Below are 19,941 nucleotides of genomic sequence, written 5' to 3'. Positions count from 1 at the left end.
AACGGACGGCTCGAATGCCGCTCAGCACCGTACAACTTGTCCACAACACCGTCCCCCAGTTGGAAAAATCACCTTCAATTCATAGACCCCACATCTTTTGCAATACAAACAAAACAAGGATCTCATCTAGCTATTGGGACAAAAAGTTCCTCAATTTATAACTTCTCTTATTGATTTAGACCATAAATAAACTTCTGCAATATATCCCTGTCATCCAAAGGCATAAGTTGAAGTATATACTATATATTTCATCATATTGTAAAAATCATGACCACATTAGGAAGAAGACGCTTTCGATTCTCGTTACGATTATTTCTTGGGGACCAAGAAATATCTATTTATAATAATTGAAAAAAGAAAATAACACAGCTTTCATAAAAGGTCCCAATCTCTGTAAGTAAACACGCTTAGGTATATACCGTACTCTTTTGGACTTCCATGACCAATTAACTACGTACCCAGTATAATTTTTTCTTCGGCTACAAGGCAATATATGGCTCCAGGAGATCTGCTTTATTCTTCTGTTCCAGGATAATGATTTTGGCGACGTCGGTCCCTTTTGACCTAACTTTTTAAGAGTGTTTTTTTACATGGTCTTTATTGTTGTTTTTTCGTAATCTTTACAAGATTTGGGGCGAATTTCTACATCATATTTTTCGTCTCGACGAGATGAATTGAAAAAATATAGAAACATATACCAAAGTTAGAAAAAAAGTTGATGTAAAATTAATCTTTGGGTCTTTTTCGTCGACTTATATGTATGAATTGTTTTTAACTTCGATTTATGTTTTTATACATTTTCAATTCTTCTCGTTGGGACAAAAAATATGATGCAAAAATTTGACTCAGATCTCATAAAGATTAAGAGAAAATAACCAATAAGACCATGCGAAAGCTTATTCTGAGAATGTAGTTCTCACACAACATTCTCGACAACTACGAGACTATTGGTCTCAAATTTATTCAGGGTACGTATAAATTTAAAATGGGTAAATTCCACTTACCTACCCTGAGGTTTCTAAAAATTACATATATTTCCTTTTAAATTTTTGAAATTACGTTTACCTCTCCTATCAAGGTTAGGACCTAACAGACTTTAACGAGGAAAGCAAAAATACATTTTTGCTCATTCTATGACACTGAATAAAGAAAATTGTAAAAAGAAAAGAGAAAGATTGTGTGTGCTAGTAGGGTTGTGATGAGTTTTACTAATCCTTAGGTGTATTACGTGCATTACGTGCGAAGAAGAGAGAGACAGAGGAGTGTATCGATCAATGTCTTCTATCACTGAGAGAGAAATTTGAAAGGAAGAGAGAAATGGCTTAGGGTTTGAAATCGATCAATCCCCTTGTTCGTCGAGTGGTACCCTACGATTTCGAAGAAATGAAGAAATGGAAGGAAATGTCTGTAATTGTCAGAAACCTCAGGCAAGGAAAGTGAAGTTTACCCGTTTTAAATTTATTAGTGTTAGCCCGTGCCTATGGCACTACGCATCCCGGTTGAAAGGGGATGACAGTTGTGTGATTGAGGTGAAAATCATGGACACTTAACCGGGAAATGAGAGGATGCACTATAGCTTTTGGATCAAATGAATCTAAGCCGTTCTAACAACTTGTCCCCACACCTTTCGGCTTTATAATAGAGATGCCGAAGACTTTCAGTAATGCTACGATGACAACAAAAATTTACAACATCTTTACAATATTTGCCACGTCATTAGTGGGACCCACAATTTCACCCAACACAAAAAAAATTAAAAATAAAAGGAAAATAAAGAAACCCATATCAAATCTGAAAAACAAACGGAGAGTGAGGGAGAGAGAGGGTGAGAGGGAGGAGGACTAGAGGAGCACCACCACCGGCGACACCCACCACCGCTGGCGACCACCACCAACACCGGCTCCACCTCCAACATCTTATGGGTTTAATTCCATAATTTTTTTCGTCGGATTATTCTTGGTTTGCCATGGGTTTCTCTTTCTCTAAATCTATAGAAACAACCGAGATGTATTGTTGTCTAATTTTCATCCCGGCCTTGCAGATTAAACAAAAAAGCAAACAATTAAAGTCCTTAGATTCGTGGGTCGGAAGAAGAGATGACTGAGGAATTTGAGTCAGGATAGACTGAGACTAGGGAGATGCATTAATCAACTGTTGGGTGGAGCTCGTGGTGGAGGTCGCCGGTGGTGGTGGGAGTTGCCGGTGGTAATGGGTGTTGCCGGTGGTGGTGCTCCTCCAGTCCTCTTCCCTCTTACTCTCTCTCTCCCTCACTCTCAGTTGGTTTTCAGATCTGGTATTGGTTTCTTTGTTTTCCTTTTATTTTTATTTTTTTTTTGTGTTGGGTAAAATTGTGGATCCCACTGATGACTTGGCAAATGTTGTAAAGATGTAAATTTTTTGTTGTCATCGTGGCATTATTGGAAGACTTTTCATACTTCGGACTTCTGAGAGAAAGAGAAAGCGACCCACTGGCTCTGTGCATCTTCGGAATATTTCCTTGAACTTGCGGCTCCCCTGGTTCGTCCATTTCCTCTCCTCCATTAAAATGCTGCCATCTTTTCCACCCTTTTATTGGACTTTGTCCCTTTGCCATCGCTCCTCATCTCCTTTATAATCTCTCTCTGGACACCGTTTCTTGGTTTCTAGGGTTTCAGTATTCCAAAATCACGGCCATCTTTATCGGAAGGAAGGAATTTCACATGGGATTGACTGGATAGTCGCCCAATTACGTTCTAGGGTTTCTATGGTATGTGGGTCTTCTCTATTTTTCCGAATTACGTTCTTTTCTTTCTTTACTATCTTGGCTGATTTGAGATTGCGTAGAGCAAAATGGGTTCTGACTTTAATCTTGAATTAACAATTAACAATATTTATGTGGTTCAATTGTAATATGAATTTGGGTCTGGTTTTACTTGTTGATTGTTTTTTCGACCCACTCAATATGTGAAGTCTAGGGTTTCTATGGTAAGTGGCTTTTCAAGTGCCATCCTTTTTTGTGCTATGTGGTTGCCGAGAAATATGGGTTATGAGTTTTATCCTTGAATTCACTGTGTGTACTTGTTAACTGCACATGGGGTTGACTGGATAATCTGCCAATTACGTTCTAGGGTTTCTGTGGTACGTGGGTCTTTTCTATTTTTCCAAATTACCGTCTTTTTATTTACTATCTTGGCTGCTTTGAGATTGCGAGGGCAAAATGGGTTCTGACTTTAAGCTTGAATTTACAATATTTAGGTGGTTCAATTGTAATATGGATTTGGGCCTGCTTTTACTTGTTGATTGTTGTTTTGACCCACTCAATATGTCACTTCTAGCTCTAGGGTTTATATGGTAAGTGGCTTTTCAAGCTCCATCCTTTTTCTGCTATGTGATTGCCTAGACAAATATGGCCCTTGAATTCACTGTGTGTACTTGTAAATTGCATATGGGATTGACCGGGTAATTGCCTATGTAGCACGGACACTTTGTCAGAGGTAACGTACCAGTGTCGGACATCGACACTCTCCGGTTACAGTCTTTTCTTTACTACTTGGCTGCTTTGAGATTGCGTAGAGCAAAATGGGTTCTGACTTAAGCTTTAATTTACAATATTTTTGTGGTTCAATTGTAAATTTGGGTCTGCTTTTACATGTGATTGTTGTTTTGACCCACTCAATATGCAGGAATGCTACATACACTACACACTTTCACTACACCATCCACTATATTCTTTATGGGGCTCGTTTCGGGTCCAACAAAAAATACAGAAAAATATCCATAAATTTTAAAATAATATTTTAGGGGGCCCCGTAAAAAATCATCTCTAACGGGTATCGATAAATATTATTTTTGGGTTCGTATGTTCGGAACTGCGCAGTTGAGCATTTTCACTCCTATAAATTTAGAAATAATACTTACCGATACTGGTTAAAGCTGATTTTTTGCAGGGCCCCCTAAAATATTATTTTAAAATTTATGGATATTTTTCTGTATTTTTTGTTGGACCCGAAATGAGTCCCATAAAAAATGTAGTGGATGGTGTAGTGAAAGTGTGTAGTGTATGTAGCATTCCTCCTCAATATGTCACTTATAGGGATTGAAAGTGGCTTTTCAAGTTTCATCCTTTTTCTGCTGTGTGGTTGCCTAGAGAAATATGGTTTATGAGTTTTATCCTTGAATTCACTGTGTTTTCTTGTTAAGTGCACATGGGATTGACTGGATAATCGCCCAATTGTGCGTTCTAGGGTTTTTGTGGTGAGTGGGTCTTTTCTAGTTTTGCAATTTTTCCGTCTTTTTCCTAACTTGGTTGATTGAGATTGCATAGAGCTATTTGGGTTCTGACTTTAAGATTGGAATAATAATGTTTAGTAGTTCACTGGGATAAGAATTTGGGTCTTGTTTTACTTGTTACTTGAACCACTTGATATATCACTTATAGGGTTTCTATGGCAGCTAGTGTCTTTTCAAGTTCCAACCTTTTTTTCTGTCATGTGATTGTGTAGAGAAATATGGCTTATGACTTTTATCCTTTAATTCACTCTCTTTACTTGGTTATTGCCTGACCCATTCGATCTATCACCAATAGTTCAAGTTGCATAGCAACATTTTCAAAGCTTAACTCTTTTTTCCTTGGTTATGCATTCGAAGTCCTGATTTTTGTCTTGCATTTTTGTCTCCAGGTTTTCAGTGTTTTCCAACACCCAACTTGAATCTAAGAAATTGAGTATCTACGTTGATTAAAGAATCAGCAGATTGGGTAAAGGTCGGAGTCGTAAGCCTGTCCGTCCTGTTAGATTTGGGTATATTTGTTCAGTCGCTTTGGTGGTTTGTTTTTATCAAAATGGATGACGGGGAGCTCGATTTCTCAAACCAAGAGGTGTTTGCAAGTACCAACATGGGTGATCTCCCTGGAAGCTGCTCTATGGATAGCTTTTTCGACGACATTTTCAAGGATACACATGCCTGCACTCATACCCACACTTGCAACCCACCGGGTCCCGATTCCTCTCACACGCACACTTGTTTTCATGTGCACACCAAAATCTTGCCCGCCACCAGTGAAGATAAGGCTTCCACTGAAGATACTTCGGAGTCCTCAGAAAAGAAGTCAAAGAAATGCTCAGTGGGCAATCGTGAAGCGGTTCGCAAGTACCGCGAGAAGAAGAAGGCACGTGCTGCTTCTCTAGAGGATGAAGTTGTGAGATTGAGGACTCTGAACCAGCAGTTGCTCAAGAGATTGCAAGGTCAGGCAGCATTGGAGGCTGAGGTGGCAAGGCTCAAGTGTTTGCTTGTGGACATCAGAGGGAGGATTGAAGGGGAGATTGGGTCTTTTCCTTATCAGAAGCCGGCTAAAAGTGGTAATATGTATCAAAACATGGTTAATCCAAACTTTCCCGGTGCGTACATACCAAATCAGTGTAATATCGAGTGTGATGATCAGGGCTACTGCCTTCAACCAGGGGTGGAAGGAAAAAGTGGGGAAGATATGTTGTTAAATGGTCAGGGCTTTAATGGTTGTGAATTTGAAACTATTCCCTGTTTGGGGAATCAAAATGATGGGTTGAAGGACTTCTCTAGTGGTGGAAATGGGAATGTATCTTCTACAGTCAATCCTTCGCGTGCAAACAAGAGAAAAGGTGAGACTGATGTTTTATGTTTCAGTTATTTTCTCGGATATGGATAGAAAATGTAGGACCGGTTAAAATTAGGTATGTAGGATACATCTAGTGTTATTGTATGGTAATGAGTGACTGCAATGTATAATATTTATTAAAAAATTTGGGTTCCTTACTGGAAGCAGTTTTGTTTTTTGCAATTTTATACAATATGTTTTTTGATAACCAAGGGTCTGACCCAGCTTACGCACAACTCGACATGTTTATCCAATATGTTTCATGTTCTCAATTTTATCTGATATGCTTCACGTTCTTATATCCGGGTCTGCTCATTTCTGATCTCAATGTTGGATGCTTTTTCATTTTCGGGCTCCTAACTGGAAGCAGTTGGATCTCTGACTGTGGAGTGGTGTTAATTTCATGTTGAAAATAACAGTAACTTCTCTCCACATTCAAAGTTTCAGCTGAAGAATAACGCTATGAGGAAATTTTGCAATTTGTAGGACTAGTATTATAGTTTCGCTGTTTCGTGACTCTGCAGTCTTATCTGCAGTTAGTGTAGTTTGAGCTTGGTGTGTTTTTGCCATGACATTTTGGTTTTCATTTTTTTCTCTCTTGGTTAGCATAATTACTTGTAATATGAAGTTAGAGTTACTTTCATTGAGAAAAGTACTATTCTTCGATATCACTTGATATTATGGTGATTTAGATAGTTTCCAATCCAACCTAGCATGATCAGCTTGTTTGAGGTAGGACCTGAAGCCCGAGGGAAATGGATTTGTGTTGCGGTCAGTTTTTTGGATCTGAGGGTGGATTTTGTTTGTGGGTTCACTTGAGATTTAGCAGCCCCAATTGACTGGGAAACTAGGCTTGGTTTGTTTTGTTTAGTTTGGTTTGGTAAAGGTTTATTAGCTAAAAGAGGCAGCAAGACAAAACGTGGCTGAACCCCAGACAAATGAACACACCTATGGCTAACATTGCCATTTTACTGATATGATTCCATCTCAACAAATTTCTCCATACATTTGAAGAAAAACTGCACTCAATAAACAACTTCTTATGAGATCCTCAGCTTGCAACGTAGCAAACAAACTAAACAGTTGCCCCCCCTCTATCCGTTGATCTGTCTCTATTTTCCCAGCTTCTCCAAAAAGAGAACTATTGAATGGAAGCCCATCTAGGAACATTTTGGTTGAACCCCAACTTACTCCAAGGAACAACGTTGGGTGAACGAGTAGCCACCCCCAGATGCAAGGATGGTTTTTGATGTATTTATGTATCCATTTAACCCATATAAGTATCAGCTTATTACATACTGCCTGCAGGTGTCTGAGCATAGTTGCACAAACTGACCCTCATTCATGATAGCCCCTTTTGTTTGAGCTTAACACCAGCCCACAAAAATGATCTCAATAGGCTTTCCATCTCCCCAAATCACCTTCCGTTATAGAATAAGTAAATAGCTCCAATAAAATTGAAGATTGGGATGTCTATGTAAGAAGAAAGGATAAGATAAGTACAGTAAGCTAAAGTTTGGCCCAGATAGGATGAGCCCTTTATATATTTTTCTTGATAAGTGCAGGATGAGGCAGCAACAACTATTGGATTAATGTGTAATAAAGATTCGTGTTCCTAGTATACAATATCTATTTGTGAGGTGGCAGGATTAGGTGAGGACATTTTTCCTAAAAGATGTGTAAGAATTCCTACTGCATCTGTATGATTATATGGACTATGCAGTGAACCTCATGTGTGTTTTAGTATATTATTCATATTGCTGCGGCTTGGAAAAGTTCTGACCGGTAAGAAATAACTGCAAGATGGTGGGAAATAGAAAGAAAATGAAGAAAGGGCGCAGGCATTGATTTAGACATGAACACGTTAGTTTGAAACTGTATGAACCATGTTTTCTTTGTTAACATTCTGAAATATGTTGTTTTTGTTAATTAGAAGCACCTAAGCTTTGATGTAATTTGAGGACTTTTGACTTTCTTTTGCTGTTTCTTACAAACAAGCACATTGTATTTTGTTTTATCAGGAGGGACTCGTGCAGCATCGGGAGGCTCAAGAGCTACTGGGATGTAGCATATTAATAATGCAGGATACTTTATGTCTACCAATAAGTAGTTTTGCTGGATTTCCGTGCATCTCCCCTTGGACAACATGTTCTAGTTTTCAAATTCTCCGCGCTACCTTGATATTGGGTTATGTTGCTGTATCGACGTTGGCTACATTTATTGATTCAGTCTGTATTTTGTGATATGTATTGACCGTGATACAGTTGGTTGTAGGACTTAGCTGGGAGAGACCCAACTTTTGGCGTCCATGAAGCTTCTGTAGCTTTTCTGCTCTGTCCTTTTATGGTTTATGACATGTAAGTTCGTGAAGAAGTTTGAAAACATTGCTCGGCTGTTTATCCTTCAACCTTTTCAATCTTTAAGTTCTTTCTCCATATGTATTTTCTTCCCATTTCCTACTCCCTAATATATGGAAACTTCTAGCTAAATGTTGGATGCTGGATGTCTTTCTTGTTATGGTAGAGCTCTAAGTTTTCAGGTTAATAGGATGGCAGAGAGGAATTCATGCGGTCGACTTACCTTCATTGTGACAAGTTTCAGTATGGCCTTGGTTAATAATACTACGAGCTGAGGTAGTTGAGTTACATGCGTGTTTTGGCTACTCTTCGGTCTAACAGGAGCACGTATATGATTGTATCAACATAAGCTTCATTTGTTTGATTCTCACCCTAAAAAAAACCCCGTTCCAACTTTCTTACAAATACATATATGATTGTATCAACATAAGCTTCATTTGTTTGATTCTCACCCTAAAAAAAACACCGTTCCAACTTTCTTACAAATCTAGGACCATTCGCCTGATCATTCATTGCCACTTGGAGCTGACCTTCTTCAACACCCCAGTGTTGGCGGCACGTGTGGTGGAGAAGGCCAGCACTAGGGTGTTGGAGAAGGTCAGCACCACAGAGGGAGTGGATGGTAGTACGTAGTATTTGTTTTCCAAGTTCGAAAATACCCATGTCAATGACAACAAACTTTGATCAAAGTAGATGATCATGTTAACGAACTAAAAGTTCAAGAAGTTTCAAATCAAACATCATATCAGATGTATAAGACATATCCTCTAACTCAAAGCTTAACCTCTAGGGAGAGATTGCACTACACCCCTGTGGGAGTTACAGATTAGTTCACAGTTTGGATATCATCATCCTCGCGGTAAATACTATCAGCCATTTGCCATATTTGAAGGCTATTGTCTTCAGCTACACTTGAAATAACCCACGGCTCGTTCTTGTTCCACGAGAAATCAGATATCTTTGCTTTGTGACCGCCATGAGAAAACAGAAGCTCCGGTGGGCCATCTTCAGCTTCTCCTTCCAACTGCTCATCTCCAATCCTGAAGCCATTCATTCATTAGAATAAAATGGGAAATATTTAAGTAGTTTCAAATACCTGTTCTCATACATGCGTATCAGAAGATTAATAACAATTAAAGTCATAATTTAAAGGGAATTGAAACACCAGATACCATACACAAGTTTTAGCGGTATATCAAACTCAATACAATACCTGTTAAGGTCCCAAACCATGAGTCTCCTGTCACCAGCGGACGATGCCAAAACAGTTTCATGATTAGGATCCCATTCTACCTGGAATACTTCCTCCCTGTAAGGAAAACAATCCAGTGAGCAGCTTTTGAAAGTCGACTTTATAAGTCTATCACAACACTTCAGACACAGAAACATCTTTGCCTTTGAAACTTTTGTGAAATAATAGTTGACATTATAAGGGGAAATACTAACTGATGCTGATACAGAGCATGAAAATACATGAACCAAAGCACCATCAAGTATGTTTAAATATCCTTTTGTAAATTCAGTTACCAATGCAGCAACTTCACCCAAAATTACCAAATCTTCAGAGCTCATCAACATATTAAATTCTCATGGCACTGGAGTATAAGATCTATCTGAAAGCCAAAAGACTTACGTGTGGCTACTCAAAACATGCAATGGAGATGCCAGTTTCCGTATATCGAACAAACCAACAGTAGTATCTGATGATGCAGTAGCCAGAACCCATTCGTTATAAGGGTTAAAGGATACGTAGTTCACCTGGGACCATGAACAGAAAAGGTTATTAGTAAAAACAACAAAGCCATGAATATTCTTATGCCGAGAACCAACAAAAAATGAGTTGCACAAATGGGAGAAGAGGACAAAGTAAGGAATCAGACCTCAAAATCTATGGACAAACTGTTATTTTCTATTTTCAGTTATACAAGGCGGTCCTCCATACCTTAACCATTGCAAAGACTAGACAGGGTGAATGCCAAAAGGACAGTATACAAACTCATTTTCTCTTTTGTCACTCATATAAGGCAGATCCTCCGACCCTTAACCATTGCAAACTCTAGACTGGTGGCACCCAGGGTGAACGCCAAAGGACCACTCCCAAGAGCTGGCTCCCGTTAAATGGGGGAGCTGTTAGGAGTGGACTAGGTGCACTAATTGGTCAATCTAGAACACGAAAAACATCTCAAGGTCACTTCAGAAGCCCAAGCTTTTTCAAACCAAGCAATGGGAAACCAATAGAAAAAGCTTCCAAGTTTCCTGAACATCTAGTTCCGAGCGGTGACTGGGAACAAATTTAGTACTGTTGTAGGATCCATACAAACACAACCGAGATCAATAATCAATTACTGCTACATACCCAAAAACTACAAAAGTATATGAATTGGAACATAATTTTATCTTTGCAATTTGTCCTTTATCCTCAAGCACGTAACTGGAATTTGCACTTACATGTCAATACTTGAAAAACATACAGTAATGCAGCAGAATAAGAATCTTTGGGCTAACTCATGGTGTTACTATTAAAGAGAACTACCCAAAATATGCGTTCTTATTACTTCTATTTTCACAAGCTACGCAGATTTATACATGCTAAGGGTAGTGACAAAACTGCATGAACGTCTGGAGACCGAACCTTTTTCCTTCTTTTTTTTGGGTAAATTGGTGCCATTTTCTTACTAATCTGAGACAGCATTGTTCCATATAGGAGGGGCCCATATAGGCATAAAACATAAGAATAAAGGCCCATAAACAAATACGGTAGGATTGAACAAGACAAGTAGGTCATTGACTGAATACTAGCTAAAAAAACAATAGTGGTACTGGTACACAGTTCGCATGATGAAGAAGTATGTATTGGAAACTGGCATTACAAAACAAAATATGTTTGGATTTTGGCGACTTTGAGACTAAGTTTTCATTTCTCTACTTAAGAAGATGCTAATGGCTGATGGTACAACAGAGTACAAAAACTGCAATTGACTTAAAGGGGCCTATGATTTACACCTTACTGCTGATAGAGTAGGGTTGAAAGTGACGTATTAAACACAAGTAAGATCTCACTATGACAAATAACCTCACTATGAATGATTCCAGTACGTCTGGACTCCCAAGTGGATTCAGCTTGAAACTAATCAACTTGCAACACTTATAGCTTCATCAATTTTTTTTTTTTTTCTATTTCCAACTGATCTCATCGATTTATCTTGTTCTCCCAATGCTCATTCATCCTATCACCCTAGTGATACACCATGGCAAGTAGTCTTGAAAAGTTGGTACATATAAAATATACAGTTGGAATGCCAATAAAATCAGATTATAGAAATAAACATGTTTCCATGGAACAGGTAACCAAATCAATCACAGTGACTAACGAATAAATTGAATATCACACAGAACTAATGACAGTCATATCTTATAAAGGTTAAAATTGTTAGCATTTCAGAATGCATGGATGGAAACCAAGAAATGCCTATTCACAGAGTGGCACAACCATGCAAGTGAAGATAATTGCAAAATTACCTCTTTCTCATGAGCTTGGACAGAATGTTGGGCTGTGTTTGTGCGCAAATCCCAAATCATTAGGTAGCAATCATCCCCCACAGACCCAAACAAATTCTCATTCTTTAAGTGCCAGGCTACATCCTCAACCACACTTCCGTGAGCCTAATTCACAGAGGTAACGATTAATTCAGCATTGAACAAATCCAATTGACAACAAACGACTATGTGCTATGGAAACACAAATGAAGAGGGTAAGAGACAAATTAACCTCATAAACATGTATTGCGTCGAGCACTTTATCTTGAGGCATTGAGGAAACATCCCACAAACATATTTTGCAGTCATTTGAACCACTCAAAAGGTAACCCTCTTTTAGTTGGCTCCAAGACAAACCATACCCTTCTTTATCATGACCCCTCAATCTCAAGTCAGGGTTGCAAGATGCTCCTTCCTCCTTCATTGAGTGTTTGCTACAGTCAAAGACATACACTTCACGCCCACTAGTCTTTGCTGCAACAACAGATGGGTTCTGAAACATACATCGTGCCCTATTCACCTCTCCATCAACATGTATCTGTTGTATGATCTCCACCTGTTATAAAGAAAAACTCTTTTGTATAAGAAAGCACATACCTTGATGCACATAGATGATACATGATCAGGCATGCATAGGAGGGTATATAAGTAGGCCATCCTCCCATAATGCTTATCTTCTTTCCCCTATGATATATCAATCTCCTCGTTAAATAATCTAGAGAGACCATCACAAGGCTCAAACAAGCAACCAGTACAGACGAATACTTGAGCAACAAGAGAGGTGCACAAAACGTTGCCTTTGTATAAAAAGTGCTGCTCTACAGTAGCCATGGGCAAGAATGGTAGGTTGTGCAGCATAATCTGGGCTATTGCTTCTTTCTGAGAATCATCTCACTCCCTATAACCTGACCTCATTCCAATCCATTTCCAAACGGAATGAATTATGTTACACCATCTGAAAAAGTGGGTGAATACAACCATCGCTTGTAATTAGCTAAAAGAGTGGGGGTCACTATTTTAATTGGACCCACCTCATTGTTTAACCAATCATATATGTTCACACAAGTGTAGCTGGCTGAACAATATTGGAATCATTTCCATACAGGTAGGAACAAACATGCTCCCTTTTCGAAATATTGAAAAGAACTCACAAATGATATTCAGAAGTTCTTTTCACAACAAACTAGCATATCAGATCGTGCTTTTAAAATCTATAAACTAAACAGACCGCAGTCATATTCAAAACCTTCCCTTTTCTACCCGCTAAGATGTTAGACAACCATTTTACTATCCCAAACCAAACAGATTCAGTTGGTCATTAAATCAACGGTTCACACACACATAAGGCTGCAAATGTACCAAGTTGTTCGTAAACTGATTGAGGCTTAACTCCATAAAAAGGCTTGTTCGAGTTTGATTCGTCTATTAAACAAACCGAACCTAAGCCTCAATTTTAGGCTCATCTAATAAAGGAGCCGAGCTTGAACTTGACACTATTCGGCTCGATTAGGCTTGCAAAAGTATGAATATATACCATGAAAATTTCATATATAAACTTGAACCTGTATCAACTTATATAACTTGTATATATACATAAAGAAAATTTTATAACTTGTACATGTATAAACATTTACAACTACTAAAAACTTAAAGATGTATATGCTTTGGAATTCGTATATGTATAAACTTATTTATGTACATAACAAAAGATTTATTTGCAGCTTTACATGTATGAGAGCACAAATATCTAATATTTTTTGCTCATTAAGGCTCCTGAACAAGTTTAAGATCAACTCAAACCGAGTCAAGCACAGCTCGGGATTCCCTCATAAAATTTTCATCGGGCTCGAGCTCGAGTTCGCAAAAACCTTAACAAACGAACTCGTATATATTCAACTTTGCTAGAACCACAAACACTTGCGCACACACAAGTGCAAAAACACACTCACAAGATGTGTCGGATCCACTCACACTGGTGGTGTGCAGTGTGTGTGGCCTCCCACACCTTGCAAGTGTGTTTTTTCATTTGTTGTTCGTGGTTTTAGCACTTTTGTATTCTAAAAGTCGCCCGGGTGGGCTCATTTGCAGCCCCTACTGGCACTAGAAAGAGAAAGTGAGAACCATTTACAAATCTCAAACTAAACTAGATTCAGTTAGCAATTTAATCAAACACATGGCGTACCCACACACCAATACAAAACAAAACAAAAAAAACGAAATCACACACCCATCACGCATACAGCACCAATCTCGAAAACCCACCTTGGGAATCATGTCAGTCGCCGCTCCCGTCGCCGTCGACGTGGCAGGGCTACACGGGATGTGAGCATCGGCGACCATGAGGAAGTTTGGGCAGTCATCGGCGGTGTGGGTCCCAAGAACCAGCTTGTGCACGGCGAAGGATCCATCGGAGGGTTGCGGCAGAGGAGAGGGGAGCCACTGGACGGTGAGAGAAGGCCACTCGAGCGGGTGAGAGAGGACCAGGTCGTACAGGAACGGGGTGTTCTTCCTCCACACAGCGAATTCCTCCTCCACCAACTGCTCTACGCCTGACTCGTCTTCCTCCCCCATCTCTCTCTCTCTCTCTCTCTCTCTCTCTCTCTCTCTCTCTGCGACACTGGTTTTCCCGCCAAAATGGTTGCGTTGGAGGGAGCAGTAAACAGATTTTGTAGGCGAGAGACAACGCGAGATGTTTACGGTGGAGGGTTTAGATCTGGGCCGGCGAGTCTGTTTCGGTGTATGGACGGCCCAATGTGACATAATGGTGGGCTCTTGGTCCAAAAGATGTTTGAGGGATGCCTAATAGACTTGGGGTCCTGTAGTGCACCCTGCACTACAGAGGTGTAATGCGCAACACAAGTAATCTATTTCGATAACCAATGATGCAGGTTTCATCTTGAATCATGCAGATCTGAATTATCTATTGAACGACTCAAATCGTGCACTACACCCTGCATTGGAGTCTCTGTCGAATAAGGTACTCTCCATGAAACTACTACCCATTTATCTTTTGATTTGGGTTGATAAAAATCAATAATGCTTGGAACAAATATCAACCGCACCCACCTATGTGGCATTGCATGATTTTTTTTTTTTTGCCAACATTGTATACATCAGTGAAGATTAGTAGGAATTAATTTGTTCACAATCAAAAGAGATGATTGATGTCTCTTCATAGACTCGAACCCCAGGCCTTTTCTTTGCAAGACATGCAAGGGATACAACCAAATGGGCTAAGAGCCACATCTTTTGGCACTACATAATTGGTGGTTGCAGAGTAGTTTCAAAGTGGTTGCTCGCTCATTACCAATCATGCAATGCACACAAGTGAGTGTGGTTGGTGGAGTGTTGTTTCCATGATTAGATAATATAAAAAAAAGTCTAATGAGTCGATTAGTAAATTATTTAAGTGTAATTTTAAAACTTGAGGAGTTATTTTAAAATATGTTGGTACTTGACTTCGTTATGAGGTAAATCGATCTCAAACCAGCTTTAATAGAGTCTATCTTGAGTGTTTTTTAACTAATAACATTGAACTGTGTAGTAACTTTCAAGCTTAGTTTATTTATGAACCGCTATTGTAGGCGCCCTGTGAGATGTTCGCAGTGGAGGGTTTAGATCTGGGCCAACAAGTCTGTTTCGGTGCAATGACGGCCCAATATGAGATCCTGGCGGGCTTAGTCCGAAAGATGTATTGTAGCAAGTAACTGAGTGAATTAATCAAAGTTTGTTTACAATATTTTACGAGCTTCAAAATATGTTCAAGTTAGTCTTTTTTATTGAGATGACTCGATCTCAATTGATTTTAATAGAGTCATTCTCAAGTAACTCGAAGTTGTTAAGAATTCTCAGCTAAACGAGCCGAATAGTAACTTATTCGGTTTTGATTTGAAAACTTACAAATGTTGAAAAATATGCAAGTTTAATTTGTTTATATAGAGACAACTACCTCGAATGAGCTTTTGACTAGTGAATATCATGAGCTCTGTTATCACTCCTCTTTCTGATCATAATAATGGGGTGGATTGTTAGTTTGGGCCGTTTTAAACCCAACTCAGGTTCAATTCGGTGACCAAACCCTTTCATCTCGTAGACCTGGAAAGATTACCATCTTCACTGAAGATTAGTTTGACCGAATGTTGATAATTACATCATCCGAAATAGACGGACTATATATCTTTGAATTCATCTTGACTGTCCATTTGTTTTTTATCACGTTGCTACAAAGTCTACATAAGTTTTATGATTAATGGAAATTTTTCTTCTCCATTTTAAAAAAAAGAAAGAAAGTATACTTAAAATTAATCTCTTTATGTGGTTCATTTTTCCTTTGGAGCTTAATAGATGGACATTTGCTAACCGAAGAAAGAGATCCTACTTTAGTCTTTACTTCCTACATTGAAACATTATTGTCTACGAACTTCTTTTCTTTTTCTCAAAAAAGTCAATTTGACACCCTCTCAATCATGAGAAAATAACAACGAACTCACGGTGGTTTCTATGTTTGTGAACAAGTTCGATTTCGACTCAAACCTAATAAAGTTTGACTCGTCAAATTTTTATAGAATTCGATTTTGGATCGAGTTCGGTTAAAAATTGGATCGAATTCAAATACACTTGCAGAGGAGTAACATTAACAAAATACTGAGTGGCAAAATCATTTCCCTAAAAATTTAATGAACGAACCTGAACACTTTAAAGCTCGGCTCGATTCGACTTGTTTGTAGCCCTATTCGTATATAAGTGGGCCACTTGACCCGTCTCACTTGGATATCCAAATTTGATGGTTCAAATTTCACAATTTTGTCCCACAAAAAAAAATTTTAAATTGCACCAACGTGCGTAGAAACTCCAAACATTCTCTCTTTTTTGAAAGCTGATGGTATGACGATTAGGCTATCATGCATCGTTTTCAAAACATATAAGGTCTTTTGAGTGTAGAAATATATTTATCAGTGTATAGCTAGTTACATATAATTAACCTTTTAAATTAGTTATTTTTGTGGATAAGGAAATAAGTGGGGAAAATAACTCACATATGCATTTAGTTTTTGAACCTCAAAATAAAATTTCTGCGCCTTTAGGTGTCCGTGAAATTCATCCGAAAATTTTCATATATTGGCTTAACTGTATCAAGTTCCAATGACAGTACCACAAAACACCACTTAGCCACCATCATTTAGAAATGAGGATGCTGTTAAGCATTTTCCTGGATAGCAGTCAATTCAATCGTTCATCTCAATATGGACGGTTCGGATCGAATTTGTGGACATATAAATCGCATTTAAATCTAAACCGTCCATTACTTGGTTAAAATTCAAGTCGTTGAGATAAATGGCCGAACAACCGCTCTGCACTTGCTTTGCATGGAGATGCTCGGCAGCATCCACATCTCCCATCATTCATGCCAGCAAAATGGAAGTGGTGGACCATATCTCGGTTTTTTTTGCTTTCCGACCATGTATTAGCCACTCATTAGTCAGACAACAAATCAAACAAAATACGGAACATCTTTACTGGCCAGAACAATAAAGTATATTCCTTTCTCACAAGTAGCGGCAAGCATGTGGGTAACATTGTCAATGTGACATAAAGTAATCTCCTACAATGATTAACATGCACCACCCAATTCGAAAATATTCCCTCCGTTCAAAAATGTTTATCCGATTCGCAAAATAATAACTCCAAAATAATATATTTCTTTCAAGAAAAAGTTAAAAAAAATTTCATAAATTTAAAAAACTCTTCGATATCTAGTAAATTGTTGAAAAAAATTTGAATTTTTTTTACAGAAATTATATTATTTTGGAGTCTTTGTTTTGCGGAGCGGAGGGAGTATTATCTTTATTTAACAGTGCACATGTCAAAAAAAAGGAGTGTTGCTATATGTACCGACCACGGGGAGGGAAAACGTACCGACGGCCGCCGGCGGGCCGTCTCCGGCCACCAGACGGCCGATCCGAGCCGTTCAAAAATTTTAAAAAATAAAACCGAGGGGGCCAACGCGGGAATCAAGGGCATCCGAGGTGTTTAGGGTGCTTGATCAAAGCACCCTTTTTTCGTGTATATATGTACACACACATATATACACGAAAAAAGGGTGCTTTGATCAAGCACCCTAAACACCTCGGATGCCCTTGATTCCCGCGCTGGCCCCCTCGGTTTTATTTTTTAAAATTTTTGAACGGCTCGGATCGGCCGTCCGGTGGCCGGAGACGGCCCGCCGGCGGCCGTCGGTACGTTTTCTCTCCCCCAATGGTCGGTACTCATAGATTTTTCGCAAAAAAAGTAGTAGTAATTTTATTTTCCCAACCAGACTTTGGCCAACATGATACCCCAAATCAGAAAGTCCCCAAAAGCTAAAAAAGACTCTGTTAAATTATTTGAGCTATTGATTTTGATAGGAAGATATTCCCAAACACAACTAATATAATTTTTTTTTCTTTTCATAACTAGAGTTTGGATGTTCGGGCCAGTCTAAGTGAACCTCGATTAATTCCAGAGATTTAAAGTAAACAATGGTGTAAACCTTTCAATACCCCGATGTTTGGAGTGTTTCGTCTCATTGGGAGGCCGAACACTTGTTTTTTCTTATCCGTATTTGGCCAAATGCCTTGGGTTGAAACACAACAAAAAAACGGACGAACCTCTATAATTTAAAACATTGTGAGTTGAAAAAAAAAACCCGTTGCCTCAGGATAAATCGAGGTTTCTGGAAACTACTCCAGACGCACGAGTTATAAAATAAAAAACTATTACTCTATCTGTCTCTTTTTAAATGTCCTGCTTCGTAACTCCAACTTATTAAAAAGACATTATCATTACACCTTTCACATCAACTTTTACCTCCATTTTCTTTCTTTACCTCTATGGAGACATCATCATTACATTTTTACTCACTAACTTTTCAAAAAAGAATCTACTACTTTAGGGGCAAAATGAAAAATTTACAAACTTTTACCTATTAACTTTACAAAATGGACACTTATTGAGGGACAACTCAAAATAAAATACTAGACTCTAAAAAATGGACGGAGGGAGTATGATAGGAATTTTTTAAAACTTTCGTACAATGGACGAATGGACGATCAGCCATCCACCGATCCATCCTTCACCCGAGATCATATATGCCGAGTAAATTCATGTACTTTTGTACTGAGATGTTTTAGGTCTTTAAATTGTGAGTTTTTATGCGTTTCAAAAAATTTATGCAACTGAGGATTTGGTTTCTCCGTCCTAGACAGCATCAAATAATTACGCTTCAAAAAGAATTGGTTATAAACAAGATGGATCTCGCTACATACTGCCCACAGGGCATCCCTATCTTTTATATTTTATTATATATTTCAATCAACTTCAAGGCCTAAAGTTGCTTATCAACTTCAAGGCCTAAAGTTGCTTACGGCGGACTATCAATCTTTTTTTTTAATTGGACACTTTTGCCCTTCTATCACTTGCTTTATTTGCATCTTAAAGCAACACATTTTTCAAGAAAAAGTCCGTCCACATACTCCGCACAGACTTTTTGTGCACAGATTGTGATGTGGAGCCCATCACAGGTCTTATACAAATTGATTCAAGTAGTTCATTAAATTTAAAAAAAAAATTTGAGAGCACTTGCAAAACATTAGCTTAATCCGATACCTATAATTGTTCGATCTAATCATTTAACTTTTCATTCAGATTATAAGATCCTAAAACATGAATGAAAAATTAGATGATTGGATCGAGTATTTATATGTATCGTATTGAGCTGATTTTTTGTGAGAATTCTCAAAAAAATATTAAAATTTTAATGAACGGCTCAGATTGTTTGTGTGCAACCCGTAATAGACCCTATATTGCGATCTGTGCACAGAAAATATGTGCCAATAGCACCTCCGTACCGAAGAACCATTTCCTAAATTTGGGTTCTTATTTATTTTTTCTCCTTTTTATAGTAGTATCTACTTTATTCATTTTTGCTTGATAAACAAAAAATTAACAGAAATAGAACAACACTGAATGCACTGAGGCACTTTGTCCTCTCTCTTTTTTTATAATTTTTTCTTTCAGGCGACACTTCTCTCCTTTTTTTTTCCTTTCACTGATGAAGTATTTTATTTTCTTTTTCACTTTCACCACAAAATAATTTTTAAAAAAAATTTGGTTTTGATTGTAATCTTTTACTTTTTAGATTTCTCTCGTCACGACGAATCAAAAATCCGAAAAAATGGACAAAAAACTAACAAATGTAAAAAAAATTTGAATAAGGACAAAAAATTATCCTTTTGGATTATGGCCAAAATAGGCCTAAGTACTTACAATTGTCTGGATGGGCTGATTTTTCACAAGGCCACTCGAAAAATTATTTTCAAGTAAATGGAGTTTGTGGTGAAAGTGAAAAATAAAATAAAATACTTCATCAGTGAAAGGAAAAAAAAGGAGAGAAGTGTC

At 38.2% G+C, this 19,941-nt stretch overlaps 2 protein-coding genes across 4 annotated transcripts; one reads left to right on the top strand and one right to left on the bottom strand.

The window, feature by feature from the left end:
• Window positions 1–2,441: 2,441 nt before the first annotated feature.
• On the top strand, window positions 2,442–8,046 carry LOC131325656 (basic leucine zipper 23-like). Of its 3 annotated transcripts, none has more exons than XM_058358009.1 (3): window positions 2,442–2,746; window positions 4,667–5,615; window positions 7,633–8,046. In XM_058358009.1, exons 2-3 carry the CDS (start codon window positions 4,820–4,822, stop codon window positions 7,677–7,679), a joined length of 843 nt encoding a protein of 280 aa, XP_058213992.1. In that variant the 5' UTR covers window positions 2,442–2,746; window positions 4,667–4,819; the 3' UTR covers window positions 7,680–8,046. The 3 variants fall into 3 exon arrangements, with proteins under 3 accessions (XP_058213992.1, XP_058213990.1, XP_058213991.1); XM_058358007.1 differs by having other exon boundaries at window positions 4,659–5,615; XM_058358008.1 differs by lacking the exon at window positions 2,442–2,746 and adding an exon at window positions 3,026–3,117 and having other exon boundaries at window positions 4,659–5,615.
• A 601-nt stretch (window positions 8,047–8,647) lies between these two features.
• LOC131325654 (WD-40 repeat-containing protein MSI3-like) lies at window positions 8,648–14,158 on the bottom strand. The gene is made up of 7 exons (XM_058358006.1): window positions 14,117–14,158; window positions 13,768–14,086; window positions 11,738–12,061; window positions 11,488–11,631; window positions 9,602–9,726; window positions 9,182–9,277; window positions 8,648–9,008 (listed from the first exon to the last, which is right to left on the bottom strand). The coding sequence occupies exons 2-7, from the start codon at window positions 14,074–14,076 to the stop codon at window positions 8,795–8,797; spliced, it is 1,212 nt and encodes a 403-aa protein (XP_058213989.1). The 5' UTR covers window positions 14,077–14,086; window positions 14,117–14,158; the 3' UTR covers window positions 8,648–8,794.
• Between the last annotated feature and the right edge of the window lie 5,783 nt (window positions 14,159–19,941).

The sequence above is a fragment of the Rhododendron vialii genome, chromosome 5a (assembly GCF_030253575.1).
Source record: "Rhododendron vialii isolate Sample 1 chromosome 5a, ASM3025357v1".
In the NCBI taxonomy this organism is placed as follows: domain Eukaryota; kingdom Viridiplantae; phylum Streptophyta; class Magnoliopsida; order Ericales; family Ericaceae; genus Rhododendron; species Rhododendron vialii.
This window is presented reverse-complemented; position numbering and strand designations above follow the sequence as displayed.